This window comes from Martes martes (genome assembly GCF_963455335.1).
Source record: "Martes martes genome assembly, chromosome: 14".
NCBI classification, from domain to species: Eukaryota; Metazoa; Chordata; class Mammalia; order Carnivora; family Mustelidae; genus Martes; species Martes martes.
The window spans coordinates 77,150,106-77,171,903 of record NC_137902.1 but is presented as its reverse complement, the minus strand read 5'-3'; the positions used below and the strand labels follow the sequence as shown (position 1 = coordinate 77,171,903).

Genomic DNA, 21,798 nt, shown 5'->3' with positions numbered 1-21,798 from the left:
CATATTAATTATGTTAAATGGTTTGGCTTTCCCTCTGTCATTGCTCCTGTATGGATGGAGATCTTAAAATGAAATAGTGAACTTGAAAATCAAAAGGAGAAGAGAGAATGTTAGAGGCAATCTTTTGTTAAGATTGAGATAAGATTTTAGATAAGATAAGATTTTGAGGGACGCCTGGGTGGCTCAGTTGGTTGAGCGGCTGCCTTCGGCTCAGGTCATGATCCCGGCGTCCTGGGATCGAGTCCCACATCGGGCTCCTTGCTCAGCGGGGAGCCTGCTTCTCCCTCTGCCTCTGCCTGCCTCTCTGTCTGCCTGTGCTCACTCTCTCTGACAAATAAATAAATAAAATCTTTAAAAAAAAAAAAAAAGATAAGATTTTGATAAGCAAAAGGTCACAGCTGGGGGAGCCTCAGTGGCTCCCTAGTCAGTCAGTGTCTGACTTTGGAATTTAGCTCAGGTCATGGTCTCATAGTTGTGAGATCGAGCCCTGTGTTGGTCTCCCCACTCAAGTGGGGGTCTGCTTGAGATTCTTTTCCTATGCGCCCCCCTCCCCCGGCAACACGCATTCTCTCTCTCTCTCTCACTCTCTCAAATAAATTAAAAGAAAAAAAAAAATCCACAGAAAGGTTAATGTGGTTTATCTAAGGTCTCTGATCTCTCCCCAAGTTTGGGACAGATGTGGAATCTAGAATGTCCCTCTAGGTTCTTTGCATTCACTGTTTAATAAAGTTTAGTTGTCTTTTAAAGCTTTGGATATTACAATAAGAACATGCAAATAATTAGATTTTTTTTTTTTGGTTAAAGTTCACAGCTAATTTGAAATTTCATTATTTAATTAATAAAACCTGTGTCCTTGAATAGTACAAAAAACAAGAATCATTCCCATCAGATCACCTCTGCTATTTACTGCTGCATAATTTCACAGGCTGGTAGAATTATTTGAGATTCAGATTCCAACTAAGAGTTGTGTTCGGGGCGCCTGGGTGGCTCAAGTCTTTAAGGGTCTGCCTTTGGCTCAGGTCATGATCCCACAGTCCTGGGATCAAGCCCCGTATTAGGCTCCCTGCTCAGCGGAAAGCCTGCTTCTCCCTCTCCCACTCCCCCTGCTTCTGTTCCCTCTCTCGCTGTCTCTCTCTGTCAAATAAAGGAATAAAATCTTTTTTAAAAAATCTTTAAAGAAAAAAGTTGTGTTCAATGATGTTTTAGAGGTATTTAGCACTGACACACTATGACTTATTAATTTAAAGTATGTTATGATATTACATATTGGCAAGCAAATTTCTCTATTTCTACTCCTTAAACTATAACTTATTTGCTAAATATTTTGTTCACTTAAGGCTATGGCAGAAATGATGGCTGAAAACTACCACAATATATGGGCAAAGAAAAAGAAAATGGAGCTGGAATCCAAAGGTAATATTTTATAAAAATCCTGATTAAAAAACAATCAGAGTGCAACTCTGTGAACCTCTGAAATGGGTAGAACAGTCTTTTTAGAACGAGAACTTACTATACATTTGTTTTCTTAGAATAGTTCAAATACGCCTGTAACAGTTTCAGGTGGAGATTCCCTAGTTACCTGACTGCTAGTGCACCTTTCTTCATGTCTCAGAATTCCGATGGCTCTCTCCGGCCCATTTTAGCTTGCAGATAGATACCTGTTCTCATTCTAACATTCAAGGTATTCTGTGCATTTCTTAGACCTCGCTCCCTGACTTCTATCCCTAACTCAAATATTTTTCTCACATCGTGCCTTCCCACTTCCAATCACCCCCTCTACTGGGCCCAGTACAGTCATGCTCTTGTGTCTTACGTGCTTTTGCTTTTCTTTTCTGCTGTTTTTCTTAAATACTAAAGTGACTAAATATTCTTAATCATTTTCTCAAATCTTTTTTTAATTTATTTGCACAAATAATTTCTTCAATTTAGTGTATCCTACACTGATGATCTCTCTCATCGTTATTTATTCTGTATTGGTCTATAAACATGTTTGTGTGTGTGCGTGTGAGTGCACGTGCACACCTCTCATTACTTCCTACATGGATTTCTTTCCCTCACTGAGAATGTAACTGTCTCCAGGTCAGGACCACAAATTCTGTTACCTTTGTCATATTTACTGTACAGTTTTAGGCATCAAGAAATTCTGTGTCTTATTTATTGGCATAGATAAAAATATATGGGAGATAGTTTTGAAGGGCAGGGTATTTCAGGATTAAAACTAGAGCTGTGATGTGACCAGGCATCAAACCGTAGGAAACAGAGTAGCACAAATTAGAATCAGTCATGGAAATGAACAGAGAGGATTCCTTACACCACAACTGCCTGTTGCAAAATTCGACTCAGGGCTGGGCCTGTTTTTCTAGAAGCATTCCATTTATGTTTGTTAAATGAGTGGCCACATGTTTGGTTGGCTGACGGATGGGTGGATGGATGGCTGATTCATAGTGGCATAGAGTTTTGCTTAGTGGAATTCTTGAAGAGACATCATCCAAGTGACTAGTCAACAAAATTCCTATTTTTCATGCAGGCAGATGACATGAAAAAAATATGTTCTCTTTCAATCACTATGGCTTGGTCAGTTTCTGAGCCAGCTCTTAGGGATCCCACAGTCAGTGTAGTTTTGAAAGCAATCCACCTGTAAGCGAGACACCCAGACCTCAGCGGGCAGCTGGCATTGGTCCAGATTCAGACTGCATGGCTGGGAGACAGGCACGGGTGCACCAGGCTACGGGGCAAGGTGGTGATATGAGTCCCCAGAACCTTTAATCACTCTTCTTACTCCTCGTAATCTTCCCCCTTTGAAGGAGAAAGTGAGTGGTTGAGGACCAAAACAGCAGACCAGGAGAAAAGGTGTTGGAATATACAGCACTGGGTCTTGGCTTTAAGTTGTTAAGAATAACAAAGGTGAGAGATGAGTCTTGGGAAGAAGATAAGCTGAGGCTGTGAACAGCTTTAGGAAAGAAATGACTTGAGTCTTTTCTCCAATTTGTTCTCTCCTCTGGGGACTTTGACCCCAACCTGTATTCTGACCCTGCTGCTTCTCTTCTGGGATCTGGGTTGGCATGGAGGAGGTGCCTGTCTCGGTCCTATGTCTTAGTGCCTCTGTGTGTGTGTGTGTGTGTGTGTGTGTGTGTGTGTGTGTGTGTGTGTGAGAGAGAGAGAGAGAGGGAGGAGGGGACGGACGGAGGAAAGAACAGGAGAGAAGCAACGGAAGTCAGGAACAAGGGGGCAGCTAGAAACAGAAGGTCATTTACAGCCTGTCACACACCTAGACACCTAAAGAAATCCATTCAGAAGCTGCACACTCTGTTTCCAACCCATCCTGGGCTGCTTGTTTTCTCTCCCACCCTCTCCATCTCCCTCCTTGAGAATCTGGTACAGGTATCTGACCCCCAAATCATTGTGGTTGCCAAATTAATATAATTTTCTGGGAATAAAGGACTAAATGAATTAGTGGAGTTCAAAATAGGAGATGATTGCAGGATGATTAAATTAGATGCTTGATTTATACATTTTTTCCGTAAAACATCCCGTTACATCTTTGATTACAGTAGAAGTCAAATCTGTTCTCAGTGTGCTTAATAACATATTCTGTATCCTTCTTGCTGTCCACCGAATGCTGGTTTCTGTTGTTTTCTGACAATTGCATTATAGTCAATACTGTTCCTACCAATATAAATAAATGACAGATCCTTAATGTGCGTAGTGTTCCTTGGTTCTCTGAGGCCTGTCCCTTTGCATTTGTGATAGTATACTGCCACCTAGTGGTGAGAAAGCTCAATGCGTGATTCCATGGCATGTTCTCCTTTGCGTTTTTGATGGCTTCTTTCATGTGTCGGGCAAATTCATTGTTTATGATTGTTTAAGTGGCTTCTGGCCACATCATATTGGACGCTGATCTAATGGGCTTTACGTTGTCCCCACAATTCAAGCCAAATATGTAAGTATTTTTTTCTGGAATTACCATTAGCAGCTTGGTTTCAGGAAATTTCAGCATCCCATTGAAAATACATTCCCTTATGTGTTTTATAAATGTTATATCTGGGGCACACCGCTCATCAGATCTTCGTATCTGGAATTACCCTGCGATTTCTGAAACGTTCATAAACCTTACAAAAATTTTTATAAAATCTGTAATTTTATGGAGACATTTTTTATTATTAATTCCTAAAAATTTTCAATATTTTCTAAATCTAAAAGGAATGCTCTTTTGTATTTTTCACCAAGATAGGTAAACTAGAAACCTAGATGCTTGTCAGAATTTTTAATCAGTCAAGTATGTATGCTGCTCTTGGGAGATATTCAAGAGAGATTAGCTTTAAAATTAGCAGATAAGTATAGGTTTTGTGTGGAATGTGTGACTTTTAAGTACTGCTTGATCAAGGAGGTGTACTAAAAATTCCATATTTAAGACATTTTTTTTTTTCTGTTCTGACTCTCAGGGGTGGGAATGAAGCCTGTCCCTTGAAACATGCCTTGTAATTTCACTAGCTCACGCTGTGTATGTTTTGGTGCGTTTACACACTCCACATCCAGAATTCATTTGGATGGAGGGGAGAGTATGGCTGCTTCTCCGTTTCCCTGTGATTGCCCTTGTCATTGACACGTGATATCACAAATGCCTCGTGTCCATATTTTAATTGCCTCTTGGAAGGCATATGTGCAGTCCTTTTTTGAATGGGTTTCCTAAATTAATCCGAGCATTAAAAGCACTGGAAAGGCAAGAGCCTTATACAACCTGTATATACTCCATGTCTAATGGGAAGATACCAGAAGTCCTGTACCATGGTCCTATCACAGTTTGGAGTATTTTCTAATTGCAATGCTCTGTTCTTGTCTGGGCATGCTCTCAGGAGGTGGAAACCATCCCCTGCTGGTACCCTATGATACGCTGACAGCCAAAGAGAAGGCCAAGGATAGGGAAAAAGCACAGGACATCCTCAAGTTCTTGCAGATCAATGGCTACGCTGTATCCAGGTAAAAGCATACCTACCATTACGTGTTCTTGTTACGAAGACTGAGAGTTTAACTGTCCCCGTCAGATTTAATGCTGAAAATGATTCAGTGATCCGTTTAAACCTTACAGCTACTATTTAGTATCTCCAAAATAAACACATCAGAAACAACGCCTTTGGCTATTGGCCACCTGATTGGTTCCTTTCACGGCTTAGGTTAAAACCCATCCATCTTTTAGGCACAAATTTTTGACAAAAATGACCCTCTGTTGGGGCGCCTGGGTGGCTCAGTGGGTTAAAGCCTCTGCCTTTGGCGCAGGTCATGGTCCCAGGGTCCTGGGATCAAGCCCCGCATTGGGCTCTCTGCTCGGCGGAGAGCCTGCTTCCCCCTCTCTCTGCCTGCCTCTCTGCCTGCTTGTGATCTCTCTCTCTCTCTGTTAAATAAATAAATAAAATCTTTTAAAAAAAATGACCCTCTGTTTCTCTGAAGGTGACTTTTTTTTGCAAAATAATAGGGTTATTCTCTAGAGTTGTTTTTTTTTTTTATCAGGTGCAAAGTATTCCTTATAAATTGAATCTCACTTTTGCCTTTAGCTGCAAGGATATTAGATAATTTTCCATTTTTTTATATATTCCATATGTATATTTTAAATAAAATGGTACCTCCCAATAGTCTTTATAGGAACTGATTTCCGTATTTTATTTTTGCTACTCTAGGGGATTCAAGGACCTGGAATTGGATACACCGTCCATTGAGAAACGATTTGCCTATAGCTTCCTTCAGCAACTCATTCGCTATGTAGACGAAGCCCATCAGTATATCCTGGAGTTTGGTAGGTACCATCGTCCCATTACTAATGGTCCAGTGTCTGTTACCCTCCAGGTTGACGACATCAGGGTCTCAGACGGCAGACTGCCAGACTGTTTTTGGTCTGTTCCCGGGCAATATAAATGCTGTCTACCTGTCCTATTTCTAAAGAGAGTCTAACAGTCGGTAGGCAAACACGTTCTTAGGGATCGGTAAATTTAGAAACCTAAAAAAAAAAAACAAAAACAAAACAAAACAAAAAAAAAACAACGAACATACTCTTCTTTTCTCCTTATACTGTTTATTGGCATTGATTTTTTTTTTAAATTTTGAAAGACACTGTGGATAGACATCAGAATTGAAGATACAGCTAAATCTTTTCTTATGAAATAAATGGCCATGCTCTTGAAAAAACTGAAAATGTGGATCCCCAAACTTTCTAGGCAATGTGAAGGCCTTGAGTTTAGCCTTTGTAGGGACACACATTTATGGTAGAGCGTCTGCGATGCACAGCACTTTGCTATCCTGTCAAAGTAAAATGGAAGACCTCCTCCCCATGTGGCCCCATGCTCCCAAAGTATGAAGAGAATTCCTTGTTTCATTTTTTTATCTTTTTAAAGTGTTTATTTATTAGAGAGAGGGTATTGGAACATGAGTGGGAGGAGGAGCAGAGGAAGAGGAAGAAGCAGACTCCCCACTGAGCAGGGAGCCTGACACGGGACTCGATCCCAGGACCCCGGGATCATGGCCTGAGCCAAAGGCAGATGCTTAACTGACTAAGTCACCCAGGCACCTCGGGAACTCCTTGTTTTTATCTTAGATTCAGAACGGATTTTCAACGTAGCCTCCTCTCACATCTTATTTCAGGATTGTCCTCCGCACTACTGACTTAAAATTTGAGTTGTTAATTACTGAGCTTCATGTCAGATCACTTTCTAGCCCCTGGTTGGTATTAAGGTATAAAATGTATAATGTAAAAAGGAAAGATGTTCCCTATTTAGTTCCTTGAAATGCTAGCATCTTTAGCTATGTGCAAAACTGTCTTGACATAGTTTATATGAGAAAGCCCCTTAAATGGATCCAGCCATTTTATGTAATATTCTTGAGAGAGATTGAATTTAAAAGCGTACAAAAATGAAATCTGTGAATATAAAAAAGGCATAATTTTCTTTTACTTAATTCATGGGAAGAGCATTATTCTGATATTAGAAAATATTACCTAAATTTCCTAAGACTTTTCCCCAACTCCTGTCTCAGATTTAATGAAACATATCTCAAATTGCTTTTATTTCTATTTACCAAATAACTTTTTCTAGCAGAAGTCAGTTTGATTCTTATAAAATAAGGAAGCTCTGCTTATAAATTTTACTAAAACTTTATATTCAATTTTTGAAATCTTTTGCTCTCCGGTGTGGTCTGTGTATCATCTTGGTTATTATACCTGTTGTTACCTCTTCTGTATGCATGAAGAAGGTGCAAAAGGCTACTTCCAAGCTAAATGCATGAGGTCAATCAGTTCTTAACCTCGAAATCATTTTCTAAACCCTGGGGAAAACTGGGATGTCTTTGCTTTGCTTATGGAAATTATCTAGTGACATAAGTGAACTTCCTTCTTTCTCAGCAGCATGTTAATTTTCCCATCTAATATTATGGCCGTGATCCTCCCTCCCATCCCAGGCTGGCTTCCTGTAGCTTTTTAATTGGTAAAGTAATATTGTAACTCTCGGTCACAGCAAGAAGTAACTCCCTTTACTAGGGGCCAGGGTTAAAATGTCACCAATTTTGTTTCCTTAGTTTCTACTCTCCCTGCTCATTGCTGTGAGCTTCTTTCCTACTGAGAGAAGACGTGGGATTTTTACTTTTTTCCACTTGTCCCCTACATGTGTGTCAAGAAGATGGTAACGCTAAACCAGTGTGTGTGCTCTTTTAGCCCCATGTATGGGCTAGCCTCAATGAATTTTTGATTTGGGTTTGGATATTTTTTTTAAAAACCCTTTTGAAAAATTATTATTCTGCTGGATGAAGTTAGTCTTGATATTTTGGATGCCTTTCTGTGTTTGGTTTACCGGGATAACACATTGAACAGTGTGCTCTAAATGTTGCATTTTGGGTGAGTATCTTGTAATGTTTGAAGTCAGACATGTTCCTAACAACTCTTACTGTCTACAGATGGTGGCAGCAGAAGCAAAGGAGAACATTTCCCTTATGAACAAGAAATCAAGTTCTTCGCTAAAGTACAGTATACAGTCCATTTTGTTTTTGCTTCAGTATGTTTGTTTACAAAATATACTCTCTAGATCTTTGCCTCTTTCCAGAGTGTACTGGTCTACAAATGTGAATTCTACAAGTAAATATTCTCTGGCACAGAAATAAGTGCTTCTGAATCATGTCGGATAAATTTGTTGCGAGGATACTTGGTCATACTTTAACTCACTGTTCTTCCTGCCATCATTCTCAGATCACTTCCATCTCTATGGAGTCTAATTCAAAGCTTCCCTTTTGGGGGGCTTTTATCAAATGACAGAGAAGAAAAATACCTACTTCTTAATATGCGATGGTTGTAATGATTTAAAAATGTATGAGCATTTCTTTTATAAAGAGGAAAAGCATTAGTCCATTTATAAATTATAAAATTTACAAGCTTTACATTATAAAAAGCTTCACTATATCATCTTTATTCTGGGACCTTCGTCTTCCTCATTTTGCAGATGGGGAAGCTGAAGATGAGAGAGGATAAACTGTTTCTCTATCACCTATATCCATTTTTAGTATTCATTCCATTTAATAAGAATGTATCAATAATCTGCTCTTGGCCTGGCTCATTGACTTTCTCTCAGCCAGGAAGGGAAGGAGACAAAGCGTTGCAGGTTCTCCATCCTGGGTTCATTCACGTACATGGGTCAGACTACATCCCAGGGATTATACTGGCGACGAGCGTGGCTACAGACAGTGGGAACCTGCAGAGGGTGGATGGAACTCTGGCTGCTCCAGAGCCTCAACCCACTGTGTAGATCTGTTCTCTTTTCCTTTCTTTCAGGTTGTTCTTCCTTTAATCGATCAGTATTTCAAAAACCATCGTTTATACTTCTTGTCTGCAGCAAGCCGACCTCTTTGTTCTGGAGGACAAGCATCAAACAAGGAGAAAGAAATGGTGACTAGGTAAACAGCTCCATAAAATAAAGACTGTTGTTGAGTGAAATGTATTTGCGTTGGAGAAAGAGCTGCAGGGGACCTTGAAATGGGAGCATGCGGGGTGCCTCCCCCCATTCCCCTCACTCCCCACGGCCCTCCACTCCTGCCCCCAGCTTCCTGACCCCCGGTGGCCTTTGGAATCAAACACTCTGAGGAGGATGCTCTCTGCAAGTTAATGTGTGTGTTCTAAATGTTGAGTTTTCCTCTGTTTTGCTGCTAAATAGAACGCAGAATAGAAGGAATAAGGCACCCAGTACAGAATCCACAAGTACAGACATCACTGGATTAGTATTTGACATCGGTGGTGCTCTTCACGTTACCTCCTTTAAAATTTCTCCGAATCTATTATTTTTGCCCAAATTTTGAAAAATACAGGGATTTTTCTGGAGGCCAAAACCCCATTTACCGAAATTATCTTTTCCGATGTTTGTTTGAAAATAATGACCATTTGTGGAAGAAAATGACATGAAAATACATACTTGCCAAAGATTCCCCCCATACCACTCAAGCTGGCATCTTAGCAAGGCTTTCTCTTTTCTCTTTGAACCCCAAGTGCTCCTTGCAGATTGATTCGTAGTTCTGCTGGGTATTTCAAGTCTGATTTTTCAAAATTCTGCCAAAATTTAGTACTCATGAGGATCAATTACTCAGCAGATCTATTTCTGGATTATCAAATTGCACTGGAGTCCATGCCCAGGTTTTAGATTATGTTTGAAAACAAATTTCTGTGAAAGTGAGTAACCTAGACAAAGAATACAAGGTTTCCTTGGATTTGAACTTGACTTTAATGATCTGTGATGTCATGTGATGTAAGATTGCAGCTAGGTTAAAATTAACCCCAAACATCTTCAAATAATGATCTTCCTGTGAAGTTGGTAAAAGTTATTATAGTTAAGGAAACAGAGAATCCATTCTTTGGTGCACTTTGTTTCCACCCACCTTGTTACCCAGAGGAGTGAGGGGTTACTTTCCAGTGTGAATCCCCTCCCCTGCCTCCCTTTGGCAGGGTCTTCTTTCCTCTTGCCCCAGGAGAGAGAGGCCCATCCCTCTGCATTTCACAGGCTTACCATCCCCAGGGGACTGGGAGCATCTAGGGAGCTAGAAGTGCCAGGGCATCAAGTTACCTTTAAACGCCCTGCAGCCCATACTGCAAAGTCTCCTCACTACCAACCCCCTACCACCCCAAGCCTTTTGTAACAGCAGCTTTGTTCCCAGAGTTGTTGTTGATGAAGACGCCACTCAATTACATACACCAAGATATAGTGCAGTCAGAGAATGTAGGAAAAAATACAATTATGCAAACTCTAGTCTTCCTCTCTCCTGTATCATGTTTTATCTCCATTATGTTTTTTTCTTTAAACTGTTCCCTGACCTCAGAAGTAACTAATTTTCCTTTGCCAGCTCTCCCTCAGAATAAATCAGAAGAGCATTGCTACTCTGTGCCAGCTCAGTTAATGTGGTTTAGGGCCTGAGATACCCCCTTTTCATTATTAACACCACCCCAGAATGTTTTCTATAATGTCATCTTCAGTTTTTCTTCACCTCCTGAAAAAGGGTTGGCAAATTTTACTTTTCCCGTTACTGTTTCCAAAAGAGAAATCTGTCTAAAATTCCAGCATACAGGACTGAGACACATACTAATAGGAGTGGCTTAATTTCATCACAGCACCTGTGCAGCAAACATAGATAGAATTTAAGCTCAGAAATTCTGAAATGAAAAAATGAATTAAGGCAATAATAAATTATGGCACATGCAGAGTGCTGCCCAGTCACTAAAACTAAGCATGCAAATATGTAATAACTTATGACAATGAGTATTTAAAAAGTAAAATATATATTTAAATAGTACAGATCCAGAGTTTTTAAAAACCTAAATTTGTATGTGTAGAAAAATACCGGTAGGGAAGAAACTTGATTTTAATAATTGTTTTCTTTGGGGCTAGTATGGCAGATTTTTTTTTCTTACTAGTTTTGTATATTTTTAAAGGTTTTTAAATGAAAAACCTTTTATAATCATAAAAATGTGTCTTAAAACAACCCAAATCACCATGAAACTAACAAAAACCAACTAAAAATTTTGTTTGACTTGTTAAAATGAAATCACTGAGAATTATAAATGTATGATTTCTTAGCGCTTCAGTTAAATATTACTTGAGTGAATATAATAGGTTAAAAAAAAAAAGAGGACAAAATAGAACCAAAAATACTGGCCCTGCCGTGGTGGATAAGCAGTCATGCCTTCATACACAGGTTGAACCTGAAGTGATCGTTTTAATTTTTATTTTAACAGTTGTGTGTAGTGGTATAGCTGCATGGGTCTACGTTAACTTGCACGTGTAAGAACGGGTTGTTTCCATTGGATGTTAGATGCTTCTTGGCTCTAGACAGTGTGTATTGAGCATTGACTATATGATCAAGTCTGTGAAAAAGGGTAAGGTGTGGCCTCTGCACTTTGGGACTGTACCTGGTGATAGCTGGGTATGTGAGTAGAAATCCAATTCTAGAAGAGAGCCATGCAGTGCTGTGGGATTCGAAGTTAAGTGAGGCCACATTGGATGGGTATGGACAGGCTAGAGATATGAAAAAGCCATGATAATTCACAATTGGTCTTAAAGAACATGCAGGTCATAGATACACAAGGGGGGCTATTTTCTCCATGCAGATAACAACATAAAGAGTGTAGAATGTAGTAATTTAGGGTCAACATGAGTTACGTAGATTCCTTACGGAATACCGTAATTGACACTGACTGCCAGAACCAGGCGTCTTCTTCCTTTTTGCTTTTCAATGTTTGTACTTAGTCTTTTTTACTTGATTCTTTAGCCCTGGGAAGCCGTTGGGATACAGGGCAGTCTGGCAGCAAAAGCAGGATGGAGAAGAGTCAGCTAGCGAGGAGGCCATTGATAGCGGTGCAGGCTGTTGAGATAGAACTGCTTCCTCAGATAGATGGTTCCACCACTGATTCATTCAGCACGTATTTCTGAAAGCCTGCCATGTGCAAGGTGCTGTCCTGGGTTGAGGATAAACAGGCATGTACAACAATGTGCTTCCTAACTCCAGAGCACAGCTGAGTACCTGCTTCCATGGAGAGCAAAGGTCCGGAAATATAGGAGATACGTGCAGAGTGGGGCTGGATATGGGAAGCACAGATGAGAGAAAATCACAGGACAAGGCAGTGAGTCCTATGGAAGGTAGGAAGAAGGAGGTCAGCATGGCGCTGGAGTTTCGATGCTGAGTGGTTGGAACAATATTGGTCGTGATAGCAAAAAGAAATGACCGGATAACTGGTTTTGAGAAGAAGACGTTAAATTTGGTTAGGGAATTATTGAGGTATGTAAGTCGTAGCAGGTCATTCAGCCGGAGGTGCCCAGCAGAAAGTTGGAAATGAGTGTTTGGTGCTGGTGGAGAGACCAGAGCAAGAAATGACATATTGGGAGTTTATACCCATGTGATACTCCAAGTCCTGAAAACAGATGAAAGGGGAGTGGCAAGAGAAGCAAAAAGGTCTGAATAGCAAAACTTGGAGAATTATTCCATGTGAAGGGTTTTCAGAAGCGGTTTCTTGAAGAACACTGAGAGTGATTACTTAGAGAAGAGGGGGAAATGCATTGCTGTAAAACGGGATTCAGAGTTTCCCAGATTGAAATTGTTGACGATGCCATGTACCACAGAGAGCTCTTCAGGACGGAGGTTGAAAAGCTGTTATGAGATTTGCTGATTGGCAGGTACTGAGACTATCTAGGGAGCTTTTCAGTAGAGCAGTGAAGTGAAAAGCAAAATGACAAAGCAAGGCGTCGAAGCCAAGGAGGTGTCGGCACATTATAAATTCTTAAGGATGTTAGCAATGATGGCATATACGGAAAGGGGATAACGGCATTATGGAAAATATTTTTGGAGGAAACATAGGCTAAATCTTATAGTAATGAAACCTTATAGTCCATATAGAAACTACACTCTGAAAGTGGATGACACAGGAGGGGAAAAAGATATAATTTGTCTTCTGGGTGGATTTGGCTTTCTACATATATTTATTTTCCTCCAGTAGCACGCTGGCTACTGATAAGGAACAACCAAAGCTAAGAAGCAGTTTTTACTGTAAGAAGTCATTTTTCTCGGACAGACTGTCAGACATTCAGTATCTCAGCAGAATGGGATACAGAGCTGTTCTGTTTTCCATCACAGCAAAATGTCCTAGGTCTGGACGAATTGGGTTAAAACATAATCCTAGTGTCATAAATTCAACATTATCTCCAAATGTTTCATGCTGATCCCAGAGAGTCTCAGTATGAGGTGTAGAAGAGGTCCCTTAAAATAGGTTGGTATACATATAGGGCTCCAAAATGGGTACAGCTCTGAGAAGTCATCACTCTCTTCAGATGGAGACAGACCTTTGTTGGGTTAGCGTGCATAAGGCTCAGTGGTCGAGGGCCCCTGGAGAAAGATGTTTTTGGTTTATTGTCTTTTTTTTCTTTTCAATATATAGCCCATAAAGCAGCCCAAGAGGCTGATAATCCCATTTTAAATTCCAGTATCTACTTGAGCAGATCATTGTTTTCAAAACTTTTAGAACAGCTAGGAGATTTCTCGAGACCTCAAATTCACTTAGACATTTGGCGATAAATGTTCTCTTGAAAAAGCTATACAATGCTCTGTATAATTAATTTTCATTCTTACCTTATTGGCATAGTTACTGAAATGAGAAATGGTATCCAAAACTTCCTGTTGAGAAGGTCAGTATCACCAATGTGATTCTCTGTCTCCTTTCTCCCATCCTGCCACGAGCACGGGACTCCATTTTTTTCCCCATGGCATAGCGTGTCTCCCCAATCCTGGCAAGAGTATGTCCGCACATGCTGTTCATGGGAGAGCTTGGCAAGACGGAAGGGAACGGTCAGGATAGAGCTGTTACCATTATTGGGACAATCAAGCTGGTTGTGGGTAGCTTTGTACAAATGGGTCATCAAGGCTAAAGGTCTCTACAGAGCCTGTGCTCTGAGCTCAGGAGTGTGTGGGGACGTGGGAAACCAGCATCAGTTGGAGTACGGGAGGATAGGTGTCACGGTAGAGGTTTGCAAATGGCCCCTGGGAGAGGCTGGAAGGGGAACTCTTTCAGCTTGGGCTGGGAGTAGTGAAGGAGCCCTAGGTGTTCGCAAAGGCCTGTTGGAGTAGACTTGTCTGGTACTGGATCGTGAGGGATGCGTAGAAGGGCATGTAGCAGGGAAGTGAGTGAAGGATATTCCCGAGAAGACTTGTAAGGAGCCTGTCACCCTGCGGCCTGGTGGCAAACCAGGCAGTCTTGCCCCGGTTCTGGGGTTTGATGTGAGAGTTCATACCTGTGCTATCATGCTGAATGCTGAATACAAGCCACCTTTCCTTAGAATCTCCCACTACTGAACTGGGTCTAGCAGAGATAAGAAACCAGCTCACCTCAAGCCTGACTGAGATCCCTTGAAGTTATCCCATCTGTAGTGCTCGTCAGTTGTTCCAATCCTGTCCCCCCTTCACTGTGTTCAGATTCGCTGGATGCTTTGGTATGTGCGTAAGGGGTGTGTGGTCAAGGCTGGAAAAGAAGAAAAGTTCAAATGATAAACATACTGAAACTTACAAGTAACATTTTACATCCAATGCTCCATGCTTCTGGTTTTAAGTAATGTCCGTAACAATGATGACAAATATTCTAGAATTCCGGTGGTATTTTGGGGCAGATAACATTTGTTCTCCTTGCGGTGTTTGAGTAGTTATATTCTTGTGGAGTTCATATAGATGGCTTTTATATTAATTAGCTTTGCTTCCAAATTTTTTTTTGTTTCTTTACTTATAATATGTGCTTTTTTAACCATGTTTGTTAAAGATATGCACTCAAAGATTCTTTCTTTAATACCTTTACTCCACATTCTGCTCCGAGAATTGATTCTTTCTGCGTGACATCATGTTGCTTTTTCCTGCTCATATATCAGCTGTTTATTTTTCTTTTTTTTCTTCTTTTTTTTTTAAATTTTATTTTAATTTCTCCCTGTCTTTTCTACCTTCCCTCCCCTTCTCCCCCTCTTTCTCTTTTGTTTTTTTCTTTTGTCTTCAGCCTATTCTGCAAACTTGGAGTTCTTGTCAGGCATAGGATTTCACTATTTGGTAAGGAGACCCTTGAAACGAATACGAGCATGGCCATCACTTGGTTTTCTTTGCCAGTTTTGCACTGTGTAGTGTGCGGCTATGTTGCATGAATGCATGTTTGCATGGCTGCATGCGTGGTCGTCATAGGTCCTAAGGTAAGATAAGGTCCTCAAGGTTCTTCGTCGGTAGCATTATCTGCGGTGAAATCAAAGACGGTAACTTCTTCATGCTGGTCCAAAGCCCCTTTTGAAAATCAAAAGTTTTTATTAGGAAAAATAAAATGAATGCAAATGGCAGCTTCTGCCCTATTTTATTTCAAAGGGGTGAAGCAGAACCAGGCCCTCGAATTTGTCTCTTGCCAATAGATTACAGAGTGAGCTGTTATAAGTCAAAACATTTTGACTGCACTTATTTATTTTTGTAAAGTTCTTCACTCCAATTGTGCATGTTGACTGCCTTCCAGACATGGGCGCTTCAGAGAAGAGACAGTGAGGCAAGGGCTTCACTTGGCAAAAGGGACTTTCGAGTCCATTTTTTTTTTTTTTTTGGTGTCTGGAAATTCACGTAACGGATGTCCACCGGCTCAAGCGCCTGCTTTTGGACAGCTGTGCAGGGTGGGGTTGGGGGATCCCTCCCTTTCCACAGATCCTCCTCTCTGTGGGGCTGTAGGTCTCGAGAGAAGCTGGCAGAATCTCTGTATTCATTTCCTGCATCTGCTTTGATAAACCACAAAAGCCCACTTCAGCGCTGTGCACTCTAGGTTGTGAGACAGTGTTGGGGTCATTTCGGTCATAAAATGTTGAGTGAACTCATACAGATGTTGCAGGTTCAATTCCATTTACAGGAAAAGCTAAGGATTATGTCATTTTTTAAAAGCCACAGGGAATGAACTGAGGAATAATATGAGTGTGTGTGTATATATCTTTACACACATATTACACACACACTCATCGCTTTTAAGTTCTTTCAAGCAGTCTATTTTTTGAGAAATGATAGTTTCTGGATATAATCCCTTAAAGCCCTGTTTGGTTTCTAATTTTATTAGATCCAATATATGGTGCTCTTAAATTTAGTAATTAAAAGTTCTATTTCATTTAAATTGCCCGAGTTTTTGCATTAATGTTTCAGTTATCCCAAATCACTGGGCAGATTATCTTCAAGATGATTTCTAGTTGACCTTTGTTTGACTTCTCTTCAACATAGAAGAATTTCTGTGAACATTGTGCAGACAGAATTGTTATGTGCTCTTCAACTTTGTCTTAGTAACAGTGGATTCATGGGTCCTCCATTTGTCTTGTTCTGTGCCATTCTGATGGGGACCCCTTTCCTCAAGTGCAGTATTTGCCTTCTTACTAATGAGCATAGTAATACTGTCTGTTGTGCTATTTCTAACTTCGTGCCTATTGCAAATTCTTGCTTTTCTATATTTCACTGTAATTTTCTTTTAAAAATTTTTGAGATACTCCATTTATAGAACAAAGTACACAAATCTTGAAGATAACTTAATGATGTAGTTTGTTGAAATTTTCCATATAGATATATGTAGATATATAGATATCAAGACAGAATATTTCCAGCATCCCAGAAGCCTCCCTTATGCCATTTCCCAATTTATAAACTTCTGCAAAGAAACTATACCGTGGGTTAATTTTGCCTATTCTTTAATATCCTGTTTTTTTTTTTTAAGGGTCCTATAATTGAAGATAAAGGCATAGTAAAACTTGTCATACCTCTCAGTATAGACTGAGAACTTAAGATTCATTCCATCCCTATGTGATGTTGATATCCCATTTAAGCATCGTATTTTAAATCCCTTCGCCTTTAAATACTATTGCTTTTATTTTTAAGAGAAATTTACTGGAGAGCTAATATGCGTCTTTACCTTAGAAGTGTATTTGTGTGTCTTCTTTATATTATTCTAGCCTCTCCTGTTTTCGTTGTTTCAAATTTGCATTGACATTTGCCTGCAAAGTAATACAAATTTCAAGAGACCTTCCTTAATCAAACATTTTCTAATACAGACACATTAAATCATTGGAATCTTTAAGGCTTACCCATGTCATCTTTACACTTGGCAGTGATAACCTGACTTTAGACACTAATAGGATGTCCTGGAAAAATAGTGGGCTTCAAATCGGAAAACCTAGATGTAAGTGCTGTATTTTGGAACTAGACCAGCCGAATGATTTGATGAGGGACTTGACCTCTCTGAACCCTTGTTGTTGTTGTTGTTTTTGTTTTTTTTTGTTTTTGTTTTTTTCCCATTTTTAAAGTAGGTTAAAATGACTCCTAATCTTAAAGCTCCGTTGCACATAGCTGATCTAATGTAGGGTAATGAAGGCTCAAATGCTGTGGAAACATAACTTTACAGCTTTCAAAGCTAAGGGATTCCTGGTCTTATTTGCCCAGTTTTTATTTAGATAAATCAGACTATAGACGAACCAGACTAGGGGACTTGGCTATTTAAAGTACCTGCACATGAAGACTTCATAATTTACCCATTCTAGTATGAAATGGAAGTGGTATGCCAAGTGTTTTTTTGTTTTTGTTTTTGTTGTTGTTTTTGTTTTTGTTTTGATGTACAGTTCTGCCCTTGTGAATTTCCCTAGAGAGAGACCTAATGATAATAGGTACGGTGGTCCTTTATAGTCCTATTAATCTTTTTTTTTTTTTAAATTTTCTCCCTTCTTTTACATGATATCATTTTTCCATATTCTGGTGGGTAACACACTGATGATCAAAACGTTTTTCCTGTACTGACTTATTTCAATTGTTTATGACTTCAGCTAAGGGTAAATTAAGACAGTTCAGAGTGGAGGCTAGCAAAGAAATACCTGGGCTTTGTGTCTCAGGAACAATGAGCAGAGATGGAGATGTAGAAAGATACATAGTAACCTTCAATGTATCAGGGAGGTGGGTTTGGAGACACTAGGCAGAACGTTAACATAAACTGAGAGACAAAATACTTGTGGTGAGTTCAGGGTTTGATGAGTAATGGACTACTTATTCCAAGCTGGCTACCAAGTTGTCATTATACCTCCAGACTTCATCCGTAGTTGAAACTTACCTGATTGAAGATTTCCCCAGTATGGACCTCTATTGGTGTATATCTTTTACCTATTTTAAAATATGTTCTATACACTGAGGCACACTGAGAATTAAAGTGATCAGTCATGTTTTTAATGCTTCATATATTCTTTTTGAGGTGCTTAAACCATTTCATTTTATATTTGAAAAAGGTAAGTTTTTTAAAAAGGACACAAGCCCTTTTTCCCACAGAACAGTAGTTCTGGTATGTCCATTCCACTACTTTACATAAAAAAATAAGAAATTAGTATCTTCATTTTATATATATAGGCTTTCTGTTTGGATTCTGAAATGCTTGCCAGTGATTGTAAGTTGGTGCACTCTAGTGTTTCAGAAAATTGGTTAGGGCATGGATACGCCCAGGCAAGTTGAAAAGTGGGAAGGATTCCATTGGCCATTTTCAAGGACCCATTGTTGACTAATGGAATATTGTTTTTTAATCCCGTCATTTTCTCCTGCTTTTGCTAAGTGGCACTTCTGATTACTAATGTCAAGGCAGTTAGAAAATACAGAAGCCTTCCTGTTCTAGCCCACTGAAGCCCTTCCATCAGGTTTAGAGGGAGCAGAATCCATACCTAAGCCTCCAACAGGGACAGCAATCCTGCCACAGGTGTCTGCATAGCAGGGCTTCCTAAGGGCTCTATTTTTATATGTGAAAATAAATCTAATGCCTTAATGACATTCATTTGGCGCCTTCATTCAGGAAACACTCACTGTGTTCTGCTGTGTGGGAGGCAGTCTTTCAGGCTGTGGGGATAGGAAAATGAAGATTCCTACACCTGTCCACTACAGCCAGGCCAGTCCAGGTGTCGGTCACCTGTCCTCCGAGAACAAACTGACGGTTCTGTCTGCATCCCCTCTTGCTCTTCCAAACCGTGCTCCACAACAGTCCGATCTTCCCTGAACCCGGTGTCTCCTGTCTCACTCCTGCAAATTCAGTGGTTTCCCTTTGCTTGAAGATAAAAGTTCTCAATCTGGCTGCAATATTGTTTCACAGAGTATTCCCTGTGTACCGTTCCATCCTCATTTCTTGGCACGTTCTTGCTTGCTCTCAGTGGTTCCACCTGAGTGGGCCTCTCTCTGCTTCTTCAAAGTGGTGTATTCCTTTCTGCACCGGGTGTTTGCACGTGCTGTAATTCTTGACTGGAATGGGGTCTCCAGATGTAGCAGTCACCTCTCCTGTCCTCCACACCCATCATAGAGTAAGCCGCTCATTCTTGACCTCAACACAAATACTAATCTGTCAGGAAAACCGTCCCCAATCTCCCTAATTTCACTCCCTCCCCTCCTATTACAACATTCTCACAGCTCCCAGGGCCTTTTCTTCATCTTGGCGATGATGTCACCAGATTGACTTCTCTCTCTCTCTCTCTCTCCCTCTCGCACAAACCTCTCAGCTCACTGAGGGCCTATTCTTGTATCTGAGGTCTGACACATAGTAGGTATTTTATCAATATCTGGTGACTGAATGAGTGAACCAACTAGGTCCTACCCTCAGGAAGCCTATAGTCTAACAGAAAAGAGCAGACACTAAGAACAAGGCAGTAAGAACTCTTGATTTGGAACTTTCTTACATTCATGTGTAAGTGAAATTTTACTTTTTTTTTTTTTTTTTTGCTTATGAGATTTTTAAGAAAAATGTAGTACCCAATTATCCCACAAATTCTACAATTTATAAGAATCACATTTAAAAAAAAAAATTATTCCTTAAGTTGTCCAAGAAAACCCTTAGGATGCTTACACTGAAGAAGTAACACGTAAGTAATGACTTTTCAAACATGATCATTGAACCCGACCAGTAGTGATCCTTTCAGCTACAGGAACAATTTGAGAAGGCTGGCACAGAGCTGTTGTCATTTGGAGGCCTTTTCTGCTTTCCCATTTTCTGGTGAACTTTCAACGTATTAGCAAGATAGCAAATTGTCCAGAGTTACTGGAGAGTTTCTAGATCTGATGGTGGAGAGACTTCTAGGAAGGCCTGGACTCCAGCAAGCACTCAGTAACATAGCGAGCATAGGACCCCAGAATTTCTTCAGGTTGGATCTCAGGGACCCTAGAGCCCTATGTGGCCCATCATAAATTCCACTCCAGTGTTAACCACAGGGCTATTGAACAAGATCAGTGTTGTCCTATATTTAAATGAAGCAGTAGTTCTTGTTAAGATGTTGGGTTTTCTCCCGCCAGGTGGGGAATGCCTGATTTAAACTGCCGCCTAAATCTTAATGTTATGTGTGGAAGCGTTTCAAGAGTAAAGTTACTAATAGATTCTCTCAGTTGGTGTCTCCCCCTGATTAAGACATTAGTGGGTTAGGTTGATACTCATTCATCTGTTCTCTGCTCACCCCCAGAACCCACGGAGGTGTTTAAAATGAGGTCTGCTCTCTCCTGTGAAGAGACAGTAGAAAATTAGCCCATGTACGTGTTATCCCTAAGAAGGCTCAGATGGTGCTTTCTTTTGTTTCCTAGGACACAGAATGAAAGGAGATTTACTTAAAGTCCTCAGAGTCTCTGGGGATAGTGCATATCTGAGAACTGAACCCGTCATTATGCTGGGTACTAATAGTTCAGTTACGCACAGTCTGCTGCTTTCTGATTATTGTTGTCATCAGTAGAGGACCTTTAAGGTCGTTCCCTAACATAACATTTCTGTGGCTTGATGACACTATACATGGCAAAGACAAGAATTTCCTGGATTTAACTTGTTTTATATGTTATATAAAATATAATCTATTTCGGGGCGCCTGGGTGGCTCAGTGGGTTAAGCCTCTGCCTTCGGCTCAGGTCGTGATCTCAGGGTCCTGGGATCAAGCCCTACATCAGGCTCTCTGCTCGGCAGGGAGCCTGCTTCCCCCTCTCTCTTACTTGTGATCTCTGTCTGTCAAATAAATAAATAAAATCTTTAAAAAAAAAGAAGCTATTTAAAAAAAAACTAAAAAAAAATAACCTATTTCTTATAGAGAGATACATTCGGTCAGCAATACCAGAATTAAAACCCTGTAATAAAGATCATATCAGAAAACAGTATTAGAGCAATACAGATATTTCTTTTCCCTGGACATACCTCTATGAGAGAATGTCCTGACTTTGGAGTAAATGAATAGAATATGTAGTTATGTAAATTATATTTTCCATTTAACTGAAACTTCTCGCCAAGTTAAAGTTTCAGTAATTCAGTAATATCTACTAATAATTCAGCAATGCCCCTCGGTTTTTTTTTTTTTTTTAATTAATTTCTTTGACAGAGAGAGACAGTGAGAGAGGGAACACAAGCAGGGGGAGTAGGAGAGGGAGAAGCAGGCTTCTTGCCAAGTAGGAAGACCGATGTGGGGCTCGATCCCAGGACTCTGGGATTAAGAGCTGAGCTGAAGGCAGATACTTAATGACTGAGCCACCCAGGCACCCCAGACTTTGCTATTTTTATTTATGAGTTATAGTATTGTGTGAGAGTTGGTACAATGATTTTTAAAAACTGGATGCTTGCCATCTGTCGCTCTTAGACTCAGGTAAAAGTTACGATTTTAATGATGTATCTTTTATGTTTACACACTGATGCAAACCCTGTCTTAAAGACAAACAGGCCATCCGCAGGTGTTTCCTTAGGTGTTTGGGGGTGATGCAGGTATGTTTGAAGACAAGGGAAGTAGT

General features: G+C 40.2%; 1 protein-coding gene across 1 annotated transcript in view; it reads left to right on the top strand.

The window, feature by feature from the left end:
• The window catches only part of RYR2 (ryanodine receptor 2), a gene marked incomplete at its 5' end in the record, with an annotated part of 631,749 nt that overhangs the window by 469,199 nt on the left and 140,752 nt on the right, over positions 1-21,798 (top strand). The window contains 6 exons of the mRNA XM_080822946.1: positions 1,338-1,413; positions 4,854-4,977; positions 5,673-5,788; positions 7,933-7,997; positions 8,801-8,922; positions 15,035-15,084. Coding sequence (XP_080679072.1) covers positions 1,338-1,413; positions 4,854-4,977; positions 5,673-5,788; positions 7,933-7,997; positions 8,801-8,922; positions 15,035-15,084 — 553 coding nt within the window. The remainder of the gene's footprint in view (positions 1-1,337; positions 1,414-4,853; positions 4,978-5,672; positions 5,789-7,932; positions 7,998-8,800; positions 8,923-15,034; positions 15,085-21,798) is intronic.